At 51.8% G+C, this 25,837-nt stretch overlaps 5 protein-coding genes across 5 annotated transcripts; 1 reads left to right on the top strand and 4 right to left on the bottom strand.

The window, feature by feature from the left end:
* Window positions 1-956: 956 nt before the first annotated feature.
* Window positions 957-2,069, bottom strand: N7459_003095 (putative mitochondrial carrier protein (Pet8); the record flags this gene model as incomplete). The annotated part of the gene is made up of 2 exons (XM_056942279.1): window positions 957-1,943; window positions 2,010-2,069. 2 exons carry the CDS (start codon window positions 2,067-2,069, stop codon window positions 957-959), a joined length of 1,047 nt encoding a protein of 348 aa, XP_056802162.1.
* A 791-nt stretch (window positions 2,070-2,860) lies between these two features.
* N7459_003094 (uncharacterized protein) lies at window positions 2,861-5,703 on the bottom strand (the record flags this gene model as incomplete). The annotated part of the gene is made up of 4 exons (XM_056942278.1): window positions 2,861-3,669; window positions 3,721-5,083; window positions 5,131-5,567; window positions 5,652-5,703. The coding sequence occupies 4 exons, from the start codon at window positions 5,701-5,703 to the stop codon at window positions 2,861-2,863; spliced, it is 2,661 nt and encodes an 886-aa protein (XP_056802161.1).
* A 1,645-nt stretch (window positions 5,704-7,348) lies between these two features.
* N7459_003093 (mitochondrial 54S ribosomal protein uL11m) lies at window positions 7,349-7,890 on the bottom strand (the record flags this gene model as incomplete). The annotated part of the gene is made up of 2 exons (XM_056942277.1): window positions 7,349-7,684; window positions 7,762-7,890. 2 exons carry the CDS (start codon window positions 7,888-7,890, stop codon window positions 7,349-7,351), a joined length of 465 nt encoding a protein of 154 aa, XP_056802160.1.
* Window positions 7,891-8,311: 421 nt separating this feature from the next.
* On the top strand, window positions 8,312-9,748 carry N7459_003092 (survival factor 1 family protein; the record flags this gene model as incomplete). Its single annotated transcript, XM_056942276.1, has 5 exons — window positions 8,312-8,331; window positions 8,387-8,602; window positions 8,723-9,147; window positions 9,210-9,586; window positions 9,650-9,748. The coding sequence occupies 5 exons, from the start codon at window positions 8,312-8,314 to the stop codon at window positions 9,746-9,748; spliced, it is 1,137 nt and encodes a 378-aa protein (XP_056802159.1).
* Window positions 9,749-10,311: 563 nt separating this feature from the next.
* Window positions 10,312-23,460, bottom strand: N7459_003091 (uncharacterized protein; the record flags this gene model as incomplete). Its single annotated transcript, XM_056942275.1, has 3 exons — window positions 10,312-10,758; window positions 10,814-23,112; window positions 23,178-23,460. 3 exons carry the CDS (start codon window positions 23,458-23,460, stop codon window positions 10,312-10,314), a joined length of 13,029 nt encoding a protein of 4,342 aa, XP_056802158.1.
* Window positions 23,461-25,837: the final 2,377 nt, after the last annotated feature.

Here is a 25,837-nt window from a genome sequence, read left to right as displayed (position 1 = left end):
GGTCGATCACTTTGCACGTTGTGGTGGGGACGAGCACGACGTCACAGGCACAATCACGACGAGCGCAGAGACACCGCGCCAAAACGAGCTGAGCTGGTATCTTTGAAGTCGTCAAGTGGGGGAAGAGAAAGAAGGGAGCTGCGAATGAGGGGAAGCCGAGGAGCCGCCAGGGGCATTCGGTTCTCGCGACGCCTGGGCGTTTGGCACTGGGGAACGATCGGGATCCCGCCGTGGTGGTGGCACCTCATCTCTTCGCTTCGCTTCACCCTTCTCACCACTCACTTGTCACCACTTATCTACTGTTATCGTGGGACGTGGGCCCTATTGTGATGAACTATGCCTTGCGGCAACAGACAACATTTCCTATCAGGGCTAATGTCGTCTAGGTCTATGTCTGCACTCACCGCGAGGTCGGCGCAACGTAATCTCCGCTACAATCTAACGCTACTCCATCTACCAGTACAACATTGTATGGATTAGCGACAATATGAACATTTGCTGGTCCCAGATCATGTCTTTTCGTTGCCCTCACATATCATAAGCCCTGCTTTTGTTCTCGGACGAGTGGCACCCATCCTGCTGCCGAGCAATTCGACGCAGTCGGATCCTCCGGTTGCTCATAAGTAGATCATCGCTCTTCAGAGACGCACATTCGCCGGAAGCAAGGTAACATGGACTTATGCAAGATTGTCGTTCCTGGATTCAGGCTTGCAGATTATGTTTATCTCCACAGCGAGCAGGTGGAAGACCTAGCGATCGAACAGGTGCAAGAATCGAGTTGGAAACTTTAGAATAGGTGAAGAACAAGGCAAGTATATAGTAGCTCGGGAATTTATCTATGGTATCTCCGCCCAAGTCTATATGTTCCCAGTCGTCTATACGGCGGTGATAATATACAACAATGATATGCCACACAGACTCACGAGAGGAGAGAAGAACGAGGCCAGTCGACCACGTTATTCCTCGTTCTTTTGCGCCCCCTTGCCTTCCAGGGTATTCCATGCCCACTGGTAACTCCCCAAAAAGACAGCGCCTCCAATACCAATCCAAGCCACCCGCGGACCAATTCCACGCCAGAAAGCACCGAATCCTTCTTGCGCGATGCCCCGCACGATCTCCTTCACTCGAACTGGCGCTGATGCGATGCCATCTCCTCGGCGCGCTAGCATAACCCGGGTTTTAATGACATCGAGTGGGGTCGTGAGGCCGGCCGCAATCGCACCAGCGACGCTGCCAAACATGGCGCTCGTAGAGGCCGGGATTTGGTCCACGGTAACAGCGCCCGAGGTGGAGTCTGAATGACGGAGGTACCGCTGTGCATATCCCTCCTTCATGGACTCCCACATGGTGAACTGGAGAACGGTGAAAGGGATCTCGCGGGCGATGGTAATACCGGCGCCTCGGTACAATTCGCGAATCACCTGTCCATACCCGCGCTTCGCGGGTGACACCGCGCTGGTCTTCGTGGATTGATTTGTTCCAGCGACCGGTGGCGAGGTGGGAGTAGGCTCCGCGTACCGCAGCGACAGGATATCCTTTAGTGCAAGGAGACTGGACCCTCCGAATAGACCGGCCTGTGCTCGCTGCTTGATAACCTCAGTAGGCACACGCACAGCGCATGCGGCGATCTCTCCAAGCGAAGAGGCAATTGAGTGTGTAAAGAAGATATGGGCGCGGGAGGGCGGGTCGGAGGAAGAGTTGCTTGCGGAGGGAGGAAGCAGCGAGCGCTTGACGCCGTCGTAGACGATGAAGAAGGACGCCGCTGAGGGAGCAGAGCCAAAAAGAACGGATGGAAGACCAGCATAGATGCCGCGTACCGTTTGGCGAAGAGATAATCTTGCGGCTTGGGGTGTGGCGTGGTCGCGTGCCTTTTGGAGACGGGTTTTGATGGTGTCGAGAGGGTAGAGGGAGCAGTCAACGGTGAGACCTGCGACGGCGCCAGACTGTACGAATCCATCCTTTTAGCATTGTATTAAACGGTGAAACGTTCACTGGATGTGGCATCATACCAGGAGGGACCTCGTCCACAGGGAGGAGACCAATGCCTCCCCATCTGGTCGTTGAGCCATGATGGGAATGTGTTGAGTTGTCCAAAAGCTCCTACCGGAAGAGCATGCTGTTTTGGCCAATCGAGATGCAAAAGCGGACAATTCTTCAAGAGATTTTGTTCTTGGAGCAGTGCAGAAGCACCGGGGCAGTGGTAAACCGAGCTCCGCACGCGATGCAGATCGAAGTTTTGCTCCGCGGTCAGGCCACCCGATATCGCCGAGTCGGGCCTTACGCGTCAGGTCAATTCCGCCTGCCCAGGTGATGAGTACTGTAGACCAAGTGCTGTTCCTCCAAACATTGACAAATTGATTGTATTGAAAGTGTCTACCGTCCTAGGTGTCTCTGAAAACACAGAAAATCTTACATCAGTCGTCCGAAGGCAAAGAAAACAGAATGCACCGTGTGCGGGAGAGAAGAAACCTGCTAAACATTCCACTGCAGTCTAGCAGAAAAAAAAAATCTAACACTAGACGAGCGACTCTTCAAAGGTTTCTTGCCAACAGACTCGAGTCTCTCTGCACCGCCAGAAGACGCCACCACCTCTCTTTCCCCTTGGTAGAAATGAGCAGTCGGAGGGCATTAAACAGTCATAAGCCCCAGAGACTGTTGGCCTGAAGGATATTGACAGGGCATAAGGAAGCACGAAGCGAAAGCATAGGAGCGCAAGGCCATTGAAAGCAAGTTGATGTCATCTAAACCATCCAGGGCTCACCGCGGATTGGAAGGAAGTAAAAAAAACCATGTTGCAGGGCCATTCATGGGGCCAGAGGGAATTATGCACACATGAAGGAATTGATACACAGAAGGGGAATCATTTGGCCTTAGCAGCTTTGCTGCTGACGGCAGGGTTATGAGACGGAGGCTCCAGAACATGGGTGTGGTTAGAGTTATTAATGATCTCACCCGATCCCTCCTGTCGGCACGCAAGGATGTTCCGCACCCATTCGTCCGACAGGACCTCGTCAAGTGTCGCTCGCTCTTTCGGGTTCACCTTTAACATCCGGCCGATGATGTATCGACTTTCCCGCGGCAAAATGCGGAGAAGTCGCCAAGGACCTTTGATGGTCTCTTGACGTGGTGCAGGCTGTTGCGCATTTGGCGGAAGAGGAGGCGCTTCTTTGCTAGTTGTGCGGGTGGGTTTGTCATTTCCGTTACAGTTACCGTTGCTGTTGCCATTTGCATTGGTTTTGGCGCTGGTTTGGCTGCTTTGTTTTTGAACACCATCGGCGGGCTTATCACCATCCTTCGGGGACGACTCCGCCTTGGTTCCATTGTGCTCTGGAGCGGCCGGCGGGCCCGCCTTGGTGGGTGATTCAGGAGTAGCTGATGGGTTGGAGGAAGGATTCTGTTTCTGATCTTGGGCGGTAAACGGCAGGTCGGGGCTTGACTTGACCTTGGGATTCCGCCGGGGATCGGCATCTGGGACCGGGGTTCCAGGAGTCGGAGTGGAAACGAACAGCTTGTATGAGTTGTCCGTGGTGCGTGGCTGCTTCCATGGAAAGCGACGCAGAGTCATGCAGCAGAAGATGATCGCCAGCGACCAAACATCTGTGGGGCGAGGGTCATATTTCTTCTCATCGTATACCTCAGGAGCGAGGTAAGGATCAGAACCAACGATTCCTATTACTAGGGTCAGCGACATTCAACAGCTCTCTAAGGCGAACCACATACCCGACGCTGGAACGATGTCGTTCTCAAATGGATAACGGAAGACGACCGCACTTCCAAAGTCGATCAGCTTCATGATGCCCTTGTCATTGACCACAACGTTGTCCAGCTTCAAGTCTCGATGTGCCAGTCCCATTCCATGAAGATAAGCAACACCGCTCAGAATCTGCTTGAAAGAGCAGGCGATTTCCTCCTTGGTCATTTTGCCTGTCATCACAATCGCAAAAAGATCGAATGGAGCATATTCCATGACCTCGTACCAGTGATGCCCTTCTTGAATGATATCCAAGGTTTCGATGATGTTGCCGTGGTGCAAAGTTGAGCCAATGCAGAACTCAGCTGTCACCTTCTTGGAATACTCCTTCAAACTCTCCCAGCTGTGACGGTCTCGAAACTGTTTGACGGCGAACGTGACGCCATCGCTGTTTCGCTTCAGAAGACGAACCGATCCACCAGCTCCAGATCCGAGGACCCGACCCAGCTTTCCGTATTTGGAGTTCAATCCATGGTCATCGGCAAAAGGCACATTATCGGGTGCCATCTGGTACGGTGTACTTTTCCCAGATGATCGGCTAGATCGCTTAGCCGCAGATGTCGGGGAATCGGGCCGCTTGTGACGGTGACCCATCTTAAAGAATCGCTTCAGTTCCGACATGGAACCATGATGACCATGGCCCTGGCTGCTTTTCAAGTCATTTTGGCCTTTTTTGTGGTTGCCAAAGACGCCTCGTCTATCGCTGGACTTAGTGACATCACTCGCGCTCGCCGACCGGGGGGTACCTGGACGGAACGACCGCTTTGCATCTCGACTGCCGAAAATGAACCGTGCATCCAATTGGGCAAGATTTTTGGACTGGGGTGGCCGCCTGCTGCGAGCATATGGGTCATTGGGCTCACCAACGGGAGTAATCGCCCCCGGTGGCGTGTGAGAATCTCTTGGGGTCACCGGCGGGCTCTCTTCTTGAGAGCTTGCCTCGGGCCCAAAGAAGAACTGGGCGCGGTGTTTCGGCACCTGCCCATTAGGTGGCTGGGACGATGGTTCTGACGCTCCGCTTTGCTTTGTGGAGAGTAAATCTGTGGAGGAGGGTCGGGATGATGGGGCACTTTTCTGAGCACCATTTTTGTCACTGGAGGTGACCGGATGTGATGTCTCGGGGGTGATAGCTGCTGGTGCTTGAGGATTGGCGCGTCCAACAGCATTCAGGGCGGCCAAGCTATCACTGGCCCGGCCATCACGGGAATGAGTGACGGCGGGGGTCAGGGGAGGCGACTGAACGGCGGAAACGGGGGGAGATGCATGAGGAGAAGTCACGAAAGAGCCAGTGCCTTCACGTGCACTTGGATCGCTCGATTCGCGAGATGCCACCTGCGATTGGGAGCGAGAGGTTAGCATCCAGCCCGTCATTTCTCCACCAGGTAGCCGGCCTGCAGAGAACCGGGGGCCGTTGGGAGATCACCCGCAGCCCCGTCGATGTCACTGCTCCGGGGTACCGGTGGAATTGGTGCAAGGAAATCAACCCAGGGCGGTAGACCTACTCTTGACGAAGGAAGTGACATTGGTTCGAACGAGAAATTGCTTCGTAGTCGGGACTCCTGGAGCTGCGATTTCTGCAGGCTCATAGCCAGCGATCGCAATTCGTCTTCGTCAGTGGTCTGCTTTGGCGAGTCCGTCGTCTCCACTGGCGTCGGGGATTGCTCCGACTCAGGAGACAGCATCGGCTGAGATAGTTCGATCTCCTGCGTGACGGACGAGAAGCGGACTTGCCCCGGCTGAGATCTTGACTTGGCGTCGGAGTCACCGGGCTCCGCCTGGCCCGGCGACTTGGCGGGAGTTTCCAATGCCTGGGAGCCTGTCACGGGGGAAGCATGGGCGGTCAGATTCAAGAATTCTGGCGTGTCATCCAAGGGGAGTCGACATGATAGCCAAGACATACCTGAATCCATAGCGTTGGCGGTTGGGGTCGAATCGGCCACTTCAGACGTCATACTCTTATTGACGCCAACTCGGGGGGCTCGGTGGGACGCATGCCCCTCACGGCCTGGGCTCGCGGGGAATTTTGGATATTCTTTTTCTGGGGAGGGCAGGCGTGAGCGATCTGATGATGGCGACCTGGTGCGTTTCTTGTCGAATCTGCAAGACGCCAGCCGGGATCGATTACGTGGGTGAGGCAAATCTTTCCCGTAAACTTTTCGGCGCCGAATCCGTACGATAAGCCCTTTGCGGTCGCAACGGAACAAGAAAAACTCGACCGACGCACGGAGAGGGTGGGGAGGGAGAGAAGGGCACGATCACCACCACAAAAAAGAAATGGAAATGGAAATGGAGAAGAGGAAAAGGGTGAGGAAGAGGGAGAAGAGGGGAGTTTGGGGTCTGGGCCTGAGGCAAAACCGGGTGGGGGTGGGTTTTTTTTTGGCTTCATTTCGACTTGGGCAAAGTTAGTCCTCCGTCATCGTCCATAGCGGAGGACTGTCCTTGAGCATTCGCCTTCGCTCTCCACACCTGCTGCCCTCATGACTCCATTCGTTCTTCCCCTCAGGATCGAAGTCCCGCGCTCCCGCCTTCTTAGCTTTCCCCTCGTGCTCGGAAGGGCGCGGAGCTGACTCCAGGCGTTGACCCTATGATGTCGACTCTCGCGTTCAGAACGTGCCGACTTCCCGGCCGTCCATGAATAGGCCGGATAATGCAGCGCCTTTCGCTTGTTGCGGCTTCTGCTTCCCGACGATCTGGAATTTTACCTGATGGGGTCTAGTCGACGCCCTGCAAGGTGCTGCAGCGACTGATTGGTCTCCGATCGAGGCCTGTCATACATCTGTACATATGCGGTGCGCGGCCCCTCTGTCCACGGTCCCCTAACTGCCCAAGTCCGCGACGGAGTACGGGGGTTCGACTGCGACTCCCCAACCCCCAGAACTACTTCCCACTGGGGGCCATCCCTGCCAAGCGGATCATCCATGGCTTTGCGTCCCCTCTGCTTGGCCTCCATACCCGCCAAGCCGGCTGAATTCTGAAGGGCTAACCTTTAGCAACCACACCCTCCCTCGCTCAAGGAGCTGGCCGACAAGCTCGAGTCGCACTGTTGACGCTGGGTAGCATTGGTCTCTTCTTGGCACCATGAACAGCTCAAAACAAAAGCTGCTCCCCTCGGAGATTTAGTATGATCGCGGCGGTCATACAGCGTGGGATATCCCTTCTCCCGCCAGGGTACAGACACACAGGGACACAGGCACACGTTGAGCGATCACCCGGTTTTATAATGCTGCGGGCTCGGGATTCCGAGAACCTCGGTGGTCTTGCCTGGCGTCACCGGACCTTGGGATTCCAACTGAGTGTGCTAAATGCTCCTTGAATTGTGTTGCTAGTATGCACACATCGCTCTAAATAGCATGAGACGTTCGGCAATCGAGGATCAGATATAATACAGCCAGGGAAGAGAAAAGTCGCCCCGATTTTATCCCACAAAACGCCCAGAATGAAATACAGTGAGGGGACAGTGATAATTTCAGAACAACAGGGAAAATGCGTAGTTCATCCCCAAATCACGCGTGAGGTGTCTCATCCTCCAGCGACCAGAAGACCCCCTTCGTCGTCGAGATGTTCACCAGAGTCAAATCCCATTCTCAACGATGAATATCACGGGACAACCTGGATGCCAATGGACTTGGCCTGCGAGATGACACTCTTGCACAACCCCTGCAGGCTCAATCCCGATAACCGCGTCTCTGTGTGCTTGATCTTGGCGATTTCGTAGACGTGCTTGAGTGAGATTTTGCCGCAGATCTCATGGCCAGGGTTCATGGCGCCGCGCAGGCGGCCTTTCCGGGGCTCAACGTTGGCAGCGTGCAGCAGCAAGTAGGTAGTAGTCGGGGTGCGGAGGTCGAAAGTAAACGAGCGATCGGGACGAACGGTGACACGCGCCGGAATGGGCACGCCAGGGTTGATGTGAGCAGTGCGGGCGTTGAATTCCTGCTGTTGAATCAGTCATCGCAATCATCGCACCGAAGTTAGGCCGCGAGCCCTGCGAGGCCTGCGAGAGCTGCGCATACCTTGCAAAAGTCCATGCTCTTCACACCCTTGCTACCCAGCGCCGGACCGACGGGAGGGCTGGGACTGGCCTGGCCAGCCCCGACGATGAGCTTGACGAACTGGTCCTTCGCCAAAACGTTCTTGGCCATGGTGGAATGCGGGCTGCAAGAGGAAGGGGAAGTTGGAGGTTGACTGAAGACGGAAGATTTTCCTCAGGAGACACGCCGCGCCCTGATTGGCCAGGGCGCCAAGCGAGCAGTTGAGAAGCGCCGAACGTCATCGACGGCTCTTCGCTCCTAATCGTCTTTGTTGCGCAGATTCCTGAGTGCCTCCTTGCGACCGAATATCGACCGCTGCTGCTCCTATCCCGCATCTTCCTTCGTGCCTTCGGTCTCTGTGGTGTGTGTTCTGTGGTCTGTGATTAGACTCGCTCCCGGACACTTCCCATTTGCATCCGAACTAATCGGCCCCGCGTGTCGATCTCCCTTCTCTCTCACCTCCCTTTTCTTTTTTTCCTCTTGTGTTTCGTCACTGTTATCCCGGCAGCTGCGAACTCTCCCTGCGATCATCATGAACTGGCTCAAATCGACGTACGTTCCATCTGGTCTTCGGTGTTGGTGGTAACTGACCCCAAGATGCGGGCAGTCTCTCTGCCGCGGTGGGCACTCAGGAGCCCATCTATGGCCCCGAAGCGATCCAGTCGGTTGCCCAGCAGGCCGACGAGACGCCCTACACCATCATGACCAAGGAAAATCTACGATGGAAGGCTCTTCAATACACCAATGTCGAGACCCAGACCTTTTACATCATGGCCGACAATGGAACTTTGGTCATGGTCCAGGTCATCTACAGCAACATCGCGTGAGCATACCCTGGTTTTCCCCTCCCTCTTGGTTGCTTAAGTTCACTTCGACTATGCAATATATGCATATTATTCGGCAGCGACTAACCCGTTTCTTCTCATCCTGTTCGGATCCATAGGGGTATTCACACTACCGCGCACTTCAACACGAAGATCTTCAACCTTGAGGGCGATGCCCCGCATATCTGGCACTCGGATCCTCTTTCCAACTTCATGTTTGATGAGCATATGCTTTGCTTCGGCGCCGATAACCTGACAATCACTCTCAATGAGGAGGGCGACTCTTACACTATCAAGTCCACTGTCAACCCCGACAGCCTGGTCGATCTGAAGTTTACCCGCAAGGCGCCGGGCTTTGCTGTCGGCAAGGATGGAACTTCCCACTTTGGCACTGACCCCAAGAACCCCTGGGGCTCTATGAGCCATGCTTTCTGGGCCCGCTGTGCTGTCGAGGGCACAATTACTACGAAGGAGAAGACATACGACCTCGCCGGCCGTGGAGTATTCATCCCCGCTATTCAGGGCATGAAGCCACACCACGCAGGTCAGTATTCCTTAGTCTTGGATATTTCTCCCGATATAGCAGTGGCTGACCAAAATCCACAGCTGCCCGGTGGAACTTCATCAACTTCCAAACACCCACTTACTCCGCCATTATGATGGAGTATACCACTCCTCCCTCCTACGGCTCTACCAAGGTCAACGTTGGTGGTATCCTGAAGGATGACGAGATCATTTACGCAGGTGTCACCAACACTGCTACTCACACCGCTTTCACACAAGACCCGGAGAGCGACTGGCCCGAGCCCACCTCCATCAAATGGGAATGGACCGGCAAGACCGCCGATGGCCAAGAGGTCTCTGCCGTCGTAGATGGTTCTCTTGGCAAGCGACAGGACCGCATTGATGTGATGGGTGAAGTGCCCGGCTTCATCAAGGCCATTGCCGGTAGCGTGGCGGGTACCAGACCGTACATTTTCCAGGTATGCCTCTCTTTCTCATGTGTTCTCCACTCTACCCCTTCGAACGCTAATGTACTCTTGCAGTTCTCGCCAAAGGAAAGGTTGTCGCTGAAGCTGAAGATTGGCGACACCGAGTTCGTTGAGGAGGGCTTCATGTTTTCAGAGTCGACCTTCATCTCGTAAATCCGATGGGCTAGTCTTCTCTACACCTACGTACATAGGACATCGTCCCATTTGCGGGGCTTCGTTGGCGTTTTGTTCGAGTCATTCTACATTATGTGCTACAGGCCCTTACACCGGCTGCCTCATGCGAACCAGACATTCCACAGACTGTATACTGGATACTTAATGCTATTGACCATATTCCTCTCTGGGTCGTACCTGAAATCCAATCATAGGATACACCCTAGGATATCACGTATACCGAAGGGTCTTGTCATTTGTTTGCTTAGTCTCTTCAATACGACATCATATGAGAAGACAAATGCATGTTCATGAACGGACCAAGTACATTAGACTGCGGGATAGGAGTGATTGTGCAGCAAGAAGACAGCCCTGGAAAGGAAATAAGAGAAACTGTACAAATATGAAATTCAAGTAAAATACAGTGAATAAATGTGAGAAACAAGAAGAGATAGAAGAGCATCCCGCCAGCGGTCTTTGGGGTACAGAGACATTCTCCCACAATCCGTAGTCTAGAGGCAAGCCACTTCCAACTCCAATCCAGAGAGCAGATACAAAGGAAATTAATTGTCAACCATCAGCTGCTCGCCTTCGTCTAGCAGAGTAGTCACCCGCGACAGGTCAGAAATCATCTTGCGACCATGGCCGACGAGCAACAGTTTCTCTGCGTTGGCCGGAAGACCCAGATAGGTAGGTGGCTCACGCTCCGGCAAGTTGTTCACCCAGCCGATGAAGTCGCGCATACTGGTGGTGGCAGGGAGGGCCAAGAGGTTGTCGTTCTCGACGCCAGAGACGAGTTTGTAGTCATCTTCGAATGCGGCAGGTGTAAGGAACTTGTTCACCAGGCCTTCCAGTTGCTGGAAGTCAGCGGCGTCATCAATTTTACCGCCATACATCTCTGAAATCAGGGTGCGGATCATCTCCCAGGGAAGCTTTTGAGGGGCAACATTGGAACGACCTTGGGCAACAGTGTCCACCCAGTGATCGATGATGAAGGCCGAGCACTCGTACTGTTTCCGAAGAGTCAACATTGTAAAAGAGCAGATTCAAAGAGGGGGTACTTACGTCGCTATCATTGAACTCCCAGAAGCCCTTCCAACCAAGGTTGGGCGCGTAGCGAAGTCGTTCTTGAATCACAGCGTGGAAGAAGCAGAGGAGCAAATACACACGAGCCTTCTCGACGGGGGGCTTTGTGGCCCGATTGGTCAATGAAGATAGTGAATCCTTCATGTTGGCTCGAACACCGGCAGGCTGCTCATACATCAGCACACGAGAGGCCCGGATCAGGTTCACTGGAATCTTGGGGCTGGATTCCATGGACAGGAAGAGTCGGAACTCTTTGTGAGGCTTGAGTGAATCCAGTCTCTTCTCCAAACTCTGTAGCCATGAAGGCGCCAAGTGAACATTTTTGACTAGCACCCAGCTACCAGTAGCGGCTGCATTGCTGATAGCCTTGTCAGCGCTCTCGAGACCTTCATTCGAGCCCATAGCAATGTTTGCGCAGGTTGCGCGAGAGCGCTCAACCAGGGCGTCGACCTTGTAGCTGGCGTCGAAGCCTGGGCTGGAGCTGAGAGCAATGGGCGTGGTCGCAGTGACCTGATCGACCACGTCCTTGAGGTCGCCGCTACCATCAAAGAGCTCACGGCCAAAGACGGCCTCAATGAAGCGTTCGGCAGTTGGCACAAATCGGTCCATTCGGCAAAGTTTCACAAGCAACAATGATCGGAGCAGCTGATCAAGATGCGAGGCGCCCTCTTCCCAAACGACTGGAACGACATTCTCTGCAAGCTCTTCGCCGAAGAATTGATCCCATTGATCTTGAGGGATGTTTGGAACAAACTCCTTGAAGATTGACATGTTGAGAAGCTTGTTCATGACCTGTTCGCGAGAATCTCCCGTCGTCGAGAGGTCTGTATCTTGGACAGACTCATCCAGGATACGGTCTAGAATGGTCCTGTCCATGGGGAAAGGAGTGGCCTGGGCAAGAAGTATCGCCAGTGTGATACGGTCCTTCTGAACGAGACCCAGAGATGTTCGTTGGAAAGTGGTAATGAACAGGTCTCGAATGATGATCTGAACGCGGGCAGAATGATCCTTCTCTTGAGCCAAGCGCTGGTTCTGATACAAAACGGAGTTGAAGATGTCCACGAAGTACTGAAGAGAGAACTGGTAGAAGTGGTTGATGTGGTGAAGCTGCTCAAGAACCGCAAAAACAGCACTGCATGCGCGGGCGATAATGTTGTACTGCTGGGTGACAGTCTCCACCTCAGACATGACGCCCTCCGTCTCAGACATCTTCCTGGAGATCTCAGCAGCCTCCTTCTTGAGGGTCTCAAGAGTTTCAATCACGTTGTCGTCATCGAGAATATTGCCGCGAGACTCATTAAGCGCCTGCAATAGGCGCTTCTCAAGCTGTCGAAGGTGTACCTTGAATTCTCCTTGCATCTTAACCAGATTGTTACGACGCTCGTCAACATCTGGACGTTCGAATTTCAGAACATCGTTGAGCGACTGAGTCTGCAAGCTGCTCTGGGTGACGGTGAAGTTAACGAAGGTTGTTCGACTGCAAATGTCCGGTGGGAATGAAGCAGAGGGATCTCTAGTCGACAAAAACAACTTGAAGGAAGGCGAGAAATCGATCTCCTGCCTGCCAAGTTGAATGAGTACACGACCTCCAGTTTTCTGGTACTCCTTATTGAGAACGTGGTTAAGAATGGGATCCAAGTGCTCTGCATCCTGGATGAGAATCGGATTTCCGAAACGTAGGGCACTCTCTAGCTGCTTGACAAAGGAATCATCCAAGAAGCTTGTCACAGTGAGTTTCCGGTCTTTGCTTTCCTTCTGCAAGAACTCAGTCACACGGCCTGACGGATCAACAATTAGAGGGTATCTGTTGAAACGCTTCAGGATGATGGCATTCTCCGTGCAAAGGTCATCCACCGGGAGAGAATTCTCTTGCCAAGTCAGCCGCTCGTCAGCATTGGACAAGTATTCCGTGATAGGATTGTGAGGCTTGAAGTTGATGCCGGATTGAGCTAGCTGGTGAACCCAATCGTCAATCATTGCCTTTCTAAATTGTTGATCGTAAAGGCCAGCGTAGGCGAGGAAGGCTGCGGCAATGAGAACATCGCCAACGAGAGTGCTGATTTGAGTCTCGAAAGACTTGCTGCCATCTTCCCAACGCTCACGCTCTGATGCCAGACTATCGAGAAGACGGACACTTCGATCAACCTTGAACTGGACACGGGACATCTCTGTCTTGATAGCTTGGGTTTCGCTGATAAGAGCGGCATATTCGGCCTTGTAGGTGGCGATACTGCTTTCAAGGCTTTGAATGGTGTTCTCGATGGCTTGTGCCTCGGCCTTGGTTTGCAGGGCTTGCTCCTCTAGCTGGTCGACCTCCTCTCGCAGAGGTCCAACACGGTCAAGAATCTCCGAGTAGTTGACTTGGGCCTCGACCCACTGAACCAAAGGACCGCAAGCCTTACTTGCACGGTTGACACGTTCGTAGGTGAAGTCTTCCTTGGACAAGAATTCGTTCTGCATCTTAACACGGTGGCTGCGGGTCATCTGGCGCTCATTGTCGTAGTTCACAATGCTAGCGATGAAGTCGTCCCTGCGCACAATGCCCTGAATCGTTTTCCAGCTGTCGACCTTGTGACCCAGTAGTGTGCACACGGCTTCCATAGCGAGTCTGACACTAGCTGGGGGGTTGCCCATAGATCGCACTTCAGTGAGATGCTGACGTTTGATGTTGCTCACGCTCTTCTGGGCTTCCACAACTGCAGGCTCGGCCCTAGCCAAATCGTGCAAGACTACTTCCTTCCGTGTTGCCACTTCGTTGTTCTGCTTCTCCAATGCTGCTTGCACCTCCAACGAAACTTGCTTCCGCTGCTCTGCTTCCTGTTGATCAGCAACCATGCGCTGAAGCTTCTCGTTTGCCTCCGTGTCCTTCTTCTCTAGCTGGGTTTTCTTCTGGGCTAGACTAGCTCGCAGGTCGCTGACTTTGTCGACGGTGTCACGGAGCTTCTCAAGACCAACATTGAGATGCCGTTGCTGCTCCTCAAGATCCTCGCGCTTCTCATTAAATAGCTTCACATACTGAGCAACGAAGTCAAGGTAGTGTCGAGGAGTCAGATAGGTTGTCCGGCCTTGCTGTTTCTGCAAACGAAGGTTGACGCGATGCAATGAATGATGGAAGTATACCATGGAGTTGACGACGGCGTCTCTGTGCGAGGCCGGAAGCGACAGTTCGCGGTAAGCCACCGGGATGCTGTCCGGTGAAACAAAATTGGCCTTGTCCAAATCGACTGACTGGGTGAGTTCAGAGCCGACTTGGAAGAGGGCCTGATCCGACCAATCACCCATCCAGTTGAGCACACAACGATTGAAAAGAGCCGGGCTAGTGGCTGCCTTGGAAGACAGGCCTTCCTCGGGCGGATTCATAGTAAACACAACATGCAGGTTCTTGACGATTTGCTGTGTGAACCACTTATAAAGCTCCTCTTGGGAATCAAGAAGTAGACCTTGGCGCTGGGCACCTTCTTTACAAGCAGTCATCAAGGAGGAGAATTCGTCACCCTCAAAAAGACCAGGAACCTCTGCATTTGCAAGCAGGGTGTTCATGCGCTCCAGAAATCCAGAGTCAAGGACGTTTGACTCGTCCATGACGAAGCAAATCTTTTCGCCCTTGCAGCCTGCACGACGCAGAACACTCCGCAAGTCGTCGTCGAAATCCTCTGATGAGTACTTGCCGTGCACTTTAATTTGGAAGACCTTGAGACCGTTCATCCAAGCGACGAAGCGTGACAAAGTTGTCTTTCCACTTCCACTCACACCAATGAGAATCAGGTGGCCTTGTGGCTGGCGGAAGACTCTGTCGATACGTAGTGCATGCTCCAGAACATCATTGAACAGTACCAGAGGAACATCGACCTCTTCCTCACAGAAGGTCTTCAGGCGGGCCTTAACAAATTCACGCAGTTCTTCCTGTCCAACTGGAACGTAGTCCTTCGAGAGCCAGTTTGAGAAGAGGATCGGTCCCTTCAGTGCCACGTCCGCATCAAGTGTGGGGAAGTGCTCCAAGGCAATGCGTCGAACAGCGTCAGCAGTCCAAACTCTCTCATCTTCGGCAACCAATCTATCTTGGAACAAACGCAAGGCCTCATGGGCCCAGATCCGTACAAGCCCTTCGACTTGCAAGTGTTCAGCAGATTGGATGGCTTCATAAACTCCGCGAACCCAGCGAGTAAGCTCACGAGGGGAGTACACGTAGTGAGGTTGGATTTCCGGGGTAAACCTTGACTGTGATTCAAGGTAGAACTGGACCATGGCCTTGGTAAGAGCTTCGGCGTATCCGCGAAGCATCGACGTCACTTTGAGAATTGCGGTGTTAAAGGTACCATAGATCTGGTTGAGTGAAATTTCGCCAGGATAATCGACCATAATCAGAGGGGCATGACGCAGGAACCTCTCGCCCATGGCAGTACGACCAGCATCGGTCGGGGGATTACAGGCACCGACAAATTGAATGCGATCCAGACTGACCCAGGTCTTGTCAGAAGTCCGCCAGAAGCCATTCTGCTCCACGAGCTGACGCAGGAATGAGATAGCTCGCTGCGTACCATAACGATCAGGCGCAGGCAAGTTGATTTCGTCACAGAAGATGACTAGCCAGCGACCAATCTGGTTGGGAGACATCACCACACCATTGAGGGTCTTCTTGTACTCGCAGTACTGTTCAAAGGTCTTGATCAAGAGATCAGGAGTAGTCGCGCTGGAGAAGTTGAGACCAACAACCTCCATGTTTGGCAATTTCCTCAAGGCAGCAAAGAGCGTCATAGTCTTACCGGATCCAGGAGGGCCGCAAAGAAGTAGAGGCTTGTGCTCGGCGAGCCACGAGTATAGCACATCCTCGTGTCGAACAGTATCAACTGTTGGGATAATGACGTCGGTTTGTGTGATGGAGTGTGTATTGATTTCGATTGAAGGAACTTGTGACTGCCAACTTGTCCACTCAGACTTCGGAAGAGTAACGTCGAAGTCAATGAGCGACGAGTCACCATCTGGCGGGAGGTCGATGGTTGACATTCCGGTGATGTACTGACCAAAGGCTTTACGATCACTTAGCGGACAGTCACCAGTGAAAGACCAAACCAGAGTGAGCAAAATTTTCTTGGAGATGTATGACTCGATCTGCTCAGGATCGAGTGGGAAGTCGATGTGCTGGATATTGTACTCCAAGACATTACGACAGGCCTTGTTCAGTAAGCTAAAAAGCGTGTTGAGAGCGCGGATGTCCGTGAACTCCATGATATGATTGTAATTTTTCGATTGCTCGAGGGCCTTAAGAACAAGACCGTCAGTTTCGAGAAATTGCTTGAGAATGGTGGACAGCGCCTCCTGAGTGTCCTGGGTTCTGGCAGCAGCCGTTCCAGCTGGAGCATTATCTTCGTCCAAATCTTCAAATGTCTTCGTCTTCAGACTCTCAACATAGTTGGTGATCATCATCAAAGGAGTAACGGTATCAGCGTTGAACCACACCATACCACAACGACTGACAGTGGCAAGTGTGGCATACTTGAGCGTCTCAACTTCAAACATTATGCGAACGTTCGGGGGCAAATTAAGACGTTCACCGTTAGGCAACGTAAGAAGCTTGTTGTCATCCAAAACACTGTTTAGGTTTTCAACCCACTCTGGATCAACGTCACCGTCAAAAACGATCCAATGACGCTTGCTGTCCTCGCCTCGAAGGTTATCGACGATCTTGCGGAGAATTCCAGTGAAAAGACCATCAGTCCATTCACGGGTGGTACCGTCGAGGTTACCGTACAAGGCTTCCTTGGACATAACCTTGGAGTCTATGATGTGGGATACGCCTTCCACGCCTTCAACACGCTGCATGGCTTGGAGCAGAATCTTCCAGGCGGCTGATTTTCCAGCTCCTGACTTTCCAACCATCATGACACCATGGTGGATACTTTGGATCTGATAGAGCTGCAGCGCCTTGGCAATCCACATTTCGCTATCCACGAAGTGCTGTTCGCGGGCAATGTCACGAATCGCCCGAGTAAGCTCTTCGAAGTTAGCAGGCACATAATCCACGCCAGGGAAGTCTTGCACTTGAATCTCGAGCATCCGCTCAACATCCTCTTGAACTAGCTTGGGGGCGATGGTCTCGCGCAAACTTTGAACGATGATCTGAGGTTCGATAACTTCGTCAGGGCCTAGTTCTCCCTCGGAATTGGCCAGGCGGGTACGTTTAAGACCACCGGAGCTGACAAGAACGCTCTTCAAGGCCCGGAGACCAAAGTCATAGTGCGCTTGCTTAGACAGTGCAGAGGCGCAGTGGTCGAAGAATGGCACTGTCTGCTTGGATAAGGGCTTGGCCTGCTTGAAACCCTGGGAGAAAAGCATAACCTCCGCAATGAGCTCCTTGTCTGGCTTAGACATGGCAACACTGCGGAACAACTTCTTCAAATTGTCAGGCAAGTTCGACCGTCCGGCGTAGCCAGGGTTCATTGTGATGAATATTCCCGTGTTAGAATTGACCGCTAGTGACCTGCCGACAAGTTCGATCGCGGATTTTGGATCCTCTTCTATTTTGCGCAAGCCAATCTGGATATTCTGAATTTGCTGAGAAACAGCAGACAAGATTCTCTCCTCCAAACGATTGAACTCGTCGAAACAACCCCAAGCACCAACCTGGCAGATACCGAGGAAAATACGACCCATGGCCTGGAAATCGAAAGTGTCGTCACAGCAAAAGACGAGAGTGAAACGACCAAGCTGGAGACCAAGTGCTTTGACTGACTCGGTCTTGCCGGTGCCAGCTGGGCCGTAAGGAGAGCCACCGAGTCTCTGGCACAAAGCCTGGGTGAGGGTAAGGAAACAGCGGTCTGTGAGGGGAGTGCGGACAAGACGCTCTGGAACACCCAAATACTCAAAGCCATAGTTAAGCTTGGCATTCGCCATGTGAACGTAGAGACGCTGCAAGAAATCACCCTCGGGCCTGTAGACATAGCGCATCTGAAGCAGCCACATGTAGTGGGAGGCTGTCGTTGCGTTGAACTGAATGAGCTTGGAAATGGCATCTCGTTGGTGCACAAATTCAGTGATCATATGTTCACATTTCTTGCGTGTAATGGCATCAAGCTCGCCCAGCACAGTGGCGGCTAACAATTCAAGAATTCTGACTTCGGCATCGTATAATGCAGGGAGGTTGGTGCCACCGTCCTCCAAAGACTTCTGCACTGCATTGGTCCATACTACCTGACTGGCAAGGACCACAATTTGAGCAGGGTAGTTCGCAAGGAAATCGTTGAAGGCGGTTCGGTCTACGTCGGCAGTGTTGTAGAGAGTATCGAACTGCTCGACGGCTTCGGCAAGGAGTTCAGCCAAAGTCAATTTCATGTTGTTCTCCAGCGCAGAGAGCCAGTCATTGATTCTAGGGGTCTTGAGAAGGTTGACCTCTTTCTTTAGACGGACTTCCTCACCCTCCTTAGAAGTAAAGCCAACAATATTGTTGTCATCATCCATGAGAAGACCAGAGAGACCAGCGAACATCTTCTTGAAATGCTTAGCGACGCGGAAGATGTCATTGCTGTTACCAATGATCTCCAGCAAGTCCTCATCACCGACGAAATAGAAACGAGGGAAGGAAACACGCTCCCGCTCCAAATATTCACCAAGCGCCTTCTGGATCTTGTTCAGCAGCTCAGCTAATCTCTCCAGAGACTTCTGGACACCATTGATTGCAAGCACGTCTAAAACAAACGGTGACTTGTACACCTTCTTCATGACCGCGAAGAACTCAGAGTTGATGTTCTGGAAGCGGCTCGACTCGAGAGGAAGAAGATGTCTGATGTCAGCATTGCCGGTGAAGACACCCTCCAAGTAAACCCATTGTCTCTGGACGTCAATCCAGACATCAAACAGAACGTGGACACGGTTCAATTTGTCTTCCCAGGACGACGCCTCTTCCTCGAATTCTTTGTAGTAGGGAGAATGCCTCATCGCCTGGAGAGAATTCAGATTCTCGCTACACTTGGCGAAAAGGTCATCAAAGCCACGGATGAGACGGCACTTGTTCTGGTAGTTGACCAAGTCCAGGGAGTAGTTTTGCCAGGTCTCACGGACAGACTTCAAAAATTCCTCTAGTGCCATCTCACCTTGTGCCTGAGTAATAACATTGCGGATGATGGTCTCACTGGTTGCCAGCTGCAGGTCCCAGACATCACCGAGAGTCAGAGACACGAGAGAGAATCGCTTTCCAGGTTTCAATGACTTGTAAATCTTTTGCCAGTGTCGCTCTTTCACAGCCTCAGACTTCATGTCGGAGAGCAAAGAATTGACCTTCAACAGCTGCCGCAGCACATTTTGGATGTGTTCAAACGCCGCATATTGTCTCATTCGGCTTGGCATTTCCTTGGTCATCTTGATCAAACCATCAAGAGCTTGACGGAGCTTGCGAGGTTGAACACTAGTCCATAACCCATCACGAAGATCATTCAGACTCTTCCAGATGGTCGACAAAGCCGCCCATACGGACATAAAGTCCTGAACCTCCTCAAGAATTGCAGGCAGGGATGACTCTGCACTGGAGGGGAGATCAAGAGCTTCTTTCGCCCTGGACACCATCTCAAACTCAGACTGGAGAGATTCAAGACGAGACTGGAAGGAGCTCAATGAGCGCGATGCTTCATCAGGAGGGATTGTACCGGACACCGGCTTCTCGTCGTTCCATTGGGCAATGACCTCAATGATCTTGTCATTGATGACGCGGTCTTCAGCGGTGATCTTGGCACGGAGGCCTTCGGTCTGATCCTGGACAATCTTGCTTTTCCGGGCAAGTAGCTCATTCAATGCCGCCCACTCGCCATCAACATTTTCAACGTGAAGCCAGTCGTTCGGAAATTGGTAACGTTGGCGCGATAGGGTGGTTTGACCCTGACGGAAGAGGTCGACTTCTGGTTCCCAGACACGGGTCTTCCGCTTGCATTGCTGGACAATTGTAATGAAGGATACTGCATGTGCTGTGGAAGAAGCCTCCAAGGTTTGCCCTTCCAGGTCACGGCGGGCGGAGGCAATCTCTGAGTGAACTTCTCTCATTCGGCCACCAAGTTTGGCGCCGAACTTCTGCAAGATTTCATGTTGCCATTGATCGTATTTGGCATTGACTTTAGTCTGAACCTGTTCGTAGTCAATCCTGATATTGCCAAAGGCACGGCTGACTTCCGAGGTATCGAAGGTGGCGCGGCTTTTTCTGATCTCTTGAAGCAACTGGAGCCACTGAGACAAATCGTCACCCAGGATGTCGTATACCTGCTCGGATTGCAAATCCCAAAGGGACTGGAATTGCAGCCACTTATCAACGTACTCAGAGACCTCTCTGAGTCTGCCTTCAACCACACCGTAAACTTGGTTGAGCTCTTCAGTGCAGTGCTGCGGAAGAGAAGCAAAGCAAGCGTCTGATTGCCGAACGTTCTGGACTTCAATGGAGATTTGGTAGCGGGAAGCCTTGATCTTCTCGAGGTTACAAACTACCCCAAGCCATGCATCAAAGTGTGAGAACCAGCTAGCACGGGCAAATTGCAATGGTGGATCAAGGTGGAGAACTTGATTCTTCATCGAGATCTCATGAAATAGCTCAGGGAATTCAATGTTGTAGGCCATGGACTCTGCTTCATTAGTGCCAATGTGAGACTGGAGAGACGTCTGCTCATTTCGAGATTGCTGGAAAGTAACAACCCATTCACGGATAGCGCGATGAAGTCGATCACGAAGGATGGCTTCGATCTTTCCATTAAGCTCAGAAACCCAGTATTCAAGGTTGACATAGTTTTCGAGATTAAGTTTGTCGACGGCAACCTGAATGGCATCCAGGCGCTGTTTGAATGCTGCAGAGTCATAGGGGCACGTCTTCAGCTCGTGAGTTGATTTCAGTATGCTCTCGTGAATGGTAGATAGAACAGCAGTCTTTGACTGAAGAACGGATGCCGAGCCTGCGAACTCGCGGACGAACTGGACATGCTTGCTCTCAGTACGGCCGGGAATGGCAGCCTCGATGGTGCCGTTGGCCAGGGCAGACTGCTTGACGTGGAGCTCATAGGAATGAACAAAAGATTCCCAACGGAGAGGTATACCTTTGCTGATCATGGCCTGAGAGTCATTCACGTAGCCGTTGAGAAGAATGGCAACATCGGACATAGAAGCAATGGTCCGGTTCGTCTGAAGCAGAGTCCGAACACTCTCCATCAGGCTTATGGCGTAGGGGTAGACGCGCTTTGCCTCTTTGGAGATATTGTTAACAGCATGGGGCACTTGGAAGTTCAACCAGATGAGATTGCGGACCTCTTTGAACAATGCAATGATTTGCGCATCGAAGTTCACTGCCAGTTCCAAGGTATTTCCAGCAGCCCGGTTACGGACAATATTGAAAAGCCGTCCGGAAATAGTGATGTGGCGTCTCTGGACATCCCAAAGCCACGATTCAAATACTGGGCGCGTGTCAAGCTTCTTGCGGAATAGATTACCTTCGGCTTGCAGCTTTTGGCCTTCGGTGTGTAAATGCCAGTCCTCTCCCAAGACATTCTCAACCTTGCGCATGTAGCCATCCAGCTGCCGTTCAATCTGCCGGGCCCAGATAATCGCGCCAGAGACGGGCGGCAGGTCACGCAATTGAGCCATGGCGTGAGCCTCGGAATGACCATATTGTTGCTTGAAGCGCTCATGCAGGGCAGAGATGTCACGCTTGACGTTGTCAATGAGCTGCGTTTGATACTCGCCAATCGCACCGCGGATTTTAGGGCGAACGAGGAGAGCGTTGAATTTGGAGAAGACACGGAACATCTCATTGGCGTTCTTGGCCGTTGCAAGACGATCGCGAAGGCGAGCGATGATCGAGTTCTCGACGCGAGATGTACGCTCACTGTAGGCGATCTCGGCCTGCTCCCAGGCACGAGCACCTTCAGGCGAAACATCCAACACATCCACATTCTTCAAAGCATCGTAGGCGTGAGTGACTTCCTCGACAGCATCGACATCGCCAATTTCCTCCACAATAACAGCCTCGTCGGTATCAACGCCAGCACCAATTTCTACAGGTGAAGAGCTTTTCGGGCCAAGAACATTGATTATGGTCTTCTGGAGTTGCTCGTGATTAACCCTGAAAGTATCGATGTACTTGAGTCGTTCGCGCGTCTTGTCGTGCTTGGGATTGATTTTAATGGGGATGAACTTCTCGTTTCGGCGTCGCGTGGAGTCTCGGGCGACATTGGTGAATTCTTTCAGGTTCTCGTCCCATGTACGCCAAATAGCTTGGGTGATTTTCACCAATGATCTGAATTCCCTGTAGTCCAGGTGCAAAATTTCCCGGCCTTTGATCAGCTCATGAACCTTCTTGTCAAGGTCACCAGAGATAGCTTCAACAAGTGAAAGCGCACGCCTGATGGGGTACGGGCAAATCTTGAGCTTCTTGTTCAGATGAGTGAAGATCAAACCCAGTGACTCCTGGATCTTCTGCAAGGAGGTAGCGGACAACAGCTCATCCAGCGGGAAGTCTCGCATCAGTTGATTGTACTTTTGGACCAATTCAGTGGCGTCTTTCAGCCCAGTGTCCGCAACGAAACTAAGGGTAGGTTGGTATCGCTTCGCATGGCGGAGAATATCCATTGTCAATCTAACTCCATCGCTTTGGAGTTGAGCCTCGATACCCTCGAGAGCAGATTCCAATGACAACCAGAAATTAACTTCTGGTGATGCCGAATCGCCGTCTGGATCCCGCGACATCTTAGTAATGGTCTGGATTGACCTAATCCAGCCATTGACGGTATTTTGGATGCTGTTCGTGAAAGCACTGCTATCCAAAACCGTTGCGGGAATCAGCTCGACGGACGGCTTGATTCCCTTCAATTCGGCTTCCTTCAACGCAGCCTGGACAACCTCATGCAGAGGAAGGTTCAGAGCCGGAATCTCCACATTCTGTTGCAGGTGCTGCAAGCCCAATTCTAGTTCTGCAAACTTCTTCTTTGTCCCTGGAATACCGGTCTTCGCCTCGGTATCTCCTCTTGACTTCGTGCCGGCGGCTGTCTCCTGGTTCCGAGTGTAGGCTTCGAAATATGGACTGAGGCCGTGGTGAAGGAGCAGATGTATAATCTGATACGGCGACAGAGAAGTCCCCTGTTGTGACTGGGAATTGTTGAGAGCCGCAAGACCAGGCAGGTTCATCACTTGAATTTGCGCAGCTATAGGAAGGGCCGGGTCGATGGGAGCAGGACGTTTGATAAAGGCAACTGACGAAACGGTGGTCGAGGCAGAGGAAATCTCGGGGGAGACGGTGTAGACATACTGCACTGTTGAGTCTATACGCACATGTATACAGTCAAATCAAAGTCACTCGGCGCAGTAGAGAGGCGGGTGGACTCACCGGGACTCTCGGTCTCGTCATTTGTTTCTTCAGCAGCCGCAATGTCCTTCTGCACGTAGAGTGCAACTTGTGGCTCCGAAGCAAATCGCGTGCATCGCTGTACTGTCTCACTGTACCTTGCCTCTGAGAGCAGGCTCCCGGCGCTCTCTAACTCTGATTTCAAAGCGCCCAGTGTCACCTGGAGCACTTCCGTCAGGTACTGGATCACAGCGCCCGAATCCACGAAATTAGCCGTGTCTGACGTAGACACGCCATTTGACACCCCTGGAGAGGCGACCTCCATCGTATTGTCCAACCCTAAAATGACAGATTTGGGAGGATCATGGATGGTTGATGCTGTAGGAGCGCGATCGGCGCGGGCTGATTAAATGTTGACAGGGGTTTCGCGTCGTGCGGGAGGGTGTGAGACAAAGGCGACGAGCAGCAACGCGATGCTGGAAGGAAATAAGTGAAGAATCTAGATTAAGTAACAGGTAGATAAGAAGGAACCCAAGTGTCGGGGTCGAGTGTTGAGATAAAAGATACGCGATGTTTGGTCGCTTTTGTTCTCGCTGTACATTACTTCAGGGGATGCGGCCTTCCCCGATGGGGTTAAGCGTGCCACGCCCAACCAGGTGATGGTGGGTGCCTGAGATTTGAGGTTCTGGTGGCTGCTCCCATGCAACGCGACCCGTGGAACCGTTGTTATGTTTACCGAAACTATACTATGCTCTACTAATTCTAGGTTTATGACCTTCGAAGTTACTGGTCATGAATTAAAGAGAAGATCCCTGGAGTGCATGCTGCTCAACTGACTGGTGAATTTCAGGTTTCAACACCCGGTGCCCATCGAGATATGATTTTCACGACATCCTTGCTCTCCTCTCCTAGGAATTCTCTTACTTTTCGAGTAGCTATTCCAACCAACGGCAGGATATGTGTAACATAACAAGAAGATTTCATGATTGAAGTTAACCTTCCAGGCATTGCTGATGATGGTGTCGATATCACCCGCATTACCAATCTCCAATCCAGAACGGTTTCACTCTGTGTATTGTCAGCCGTACTTATCCTGGTGCTTCAAGCATGCGAATGTAGCACATTCACTCGGCCAGGACAGATGGCAGATGGGTGATCTTCGTGATACGATTCCCAAACTCGAGCACTAAAGGGACGACCCCATAGCAAATAATGTCGAAATTCTGGAGGCATTTCATAACTCGGATGCGCTTAAGCCCTCCAATGTGGAAGGCTCAATGGTTGACGTTGAAGGCTGCGTATCCTCCATTATTTGGGCCCATATCGGCTCTCAATAGTATATCTGGGCCCGTGAACAAAGGGCGTCATGGGCAATGCTAGTGACATCTTCTAATTTTGGTGCAGCTGGATCTCCCCCGCCACCTTCTCCAGCTGCACAAAGACGAGGAAACGGATGACTGCTCCTCATGCCTGCATGTACAGGACCATTTAACACAAGCTCATCTAACCACTATTCAAGACTCAATTTTTGCAAGGTCAAATTGGAAAACTAAGAAACGTCGCATATCTTAGTTGCAGTGGCGAGGGACTGGCAAGCATCCGATCCGCATTCCATTTCGATCCATTTAATCTTGACGGGGTATCCAACACGTCCTTTTGATTCGGGTAACTTAGAGAAAATGTCACTATCTGCATCATGGGTAGCTGTGTGTATCTCTTAGGAACGTATAGTTAAACAGAGGCGTCGAGCAAGTAGAGTGCAAGTGTAGTACAGCATCTCTGGGACTCCTCTAGCCCCTCGACAGTTTTATAACCATGGCCATTGTGACAACGCGCACTAAGGCTGATATTTGAAATTTCTTAATGTACCTATGGTCCCAATCTCCATTGTGTCACCACCGAACGCCTTCTGCAAGAAGCCGATTGGATTCGCTTATCAGAAGATACCTCTCTCTCTCTCGAACGACTAGAGTATATGATTGGAAGTTGACTCTAGTTGCAATAACATATCTCTATATAACTTCAAAATTGGTCATGCAAGCACTAAGCATGTGAGAGTATGCTACGGCTCTCATGTCATCGTTTGAGTTGGTGATTCGTCTTCCCCTGAGTGATCCTTTGGTCCAAAATCAAAGCTTGTCCCTGGTCGGCAATGTTGCAGGAAGATCCAAAGAGTGGATTTTACTAGTATTCATTGACATCTGGAGGCTAGGCCTGTATCATGGGGGTTGTATGAGAAAATCTCTAATGCCGATGGGTTCACATTTCAGCGATCTTCGGAGCGATGCTGTCCATCTATGTCCGAGGCGTAACAAATAGGGCCGAGTCCGAGGGTGCCGTTGGATTTGCCATAGGACCACTCGGTCAAGTCTTCAAAAAAAGGGGGGATTGTTGCCATTCTGAATCGTTTTACAAGCAAAATTGCGCACAAAGGCGATGGTTCCAGGGCTCAATAACCCTGGTTATCTGACAAGAGCGTACGCTTTTTGGATTTGAGAAGACCAAATCAGTTTGGATGAGTTGATTCGCCAGCCTTGGTTGACCAATCAGTTTTCCTAAATGGTTCTGCGCATAGGATACAGTAGCCTGACGATTTCCAAACAGTTCGGAGCTAGTCCTAGTTTTTATTTTTTTTTCTTTTTTTTTAAAAAAAAATAGAGGATTAAATTCTTATAGTAGATGATACACAGCTCAAAATTCAA

The sequence above is a fragment of the Penicillium hispanicum genome (genome assembly GCF_028827665.1).
Source record: "Penicillium hispanicum strain IBT 35686 chromosome Unknown utg000003l_segment0_segment0, whole genome shotgun sequence".
NCBI classification, from domain to species: Eukaryota; Fungi; Ascomycota; class Eurotiomycetes; order Eurotiales; family Aspergillaceae; genus Penicillium; species Penicillium hispanicum.
This window is presented reverse-complemented; position numbering and strand designations above follow the sequence as displayed.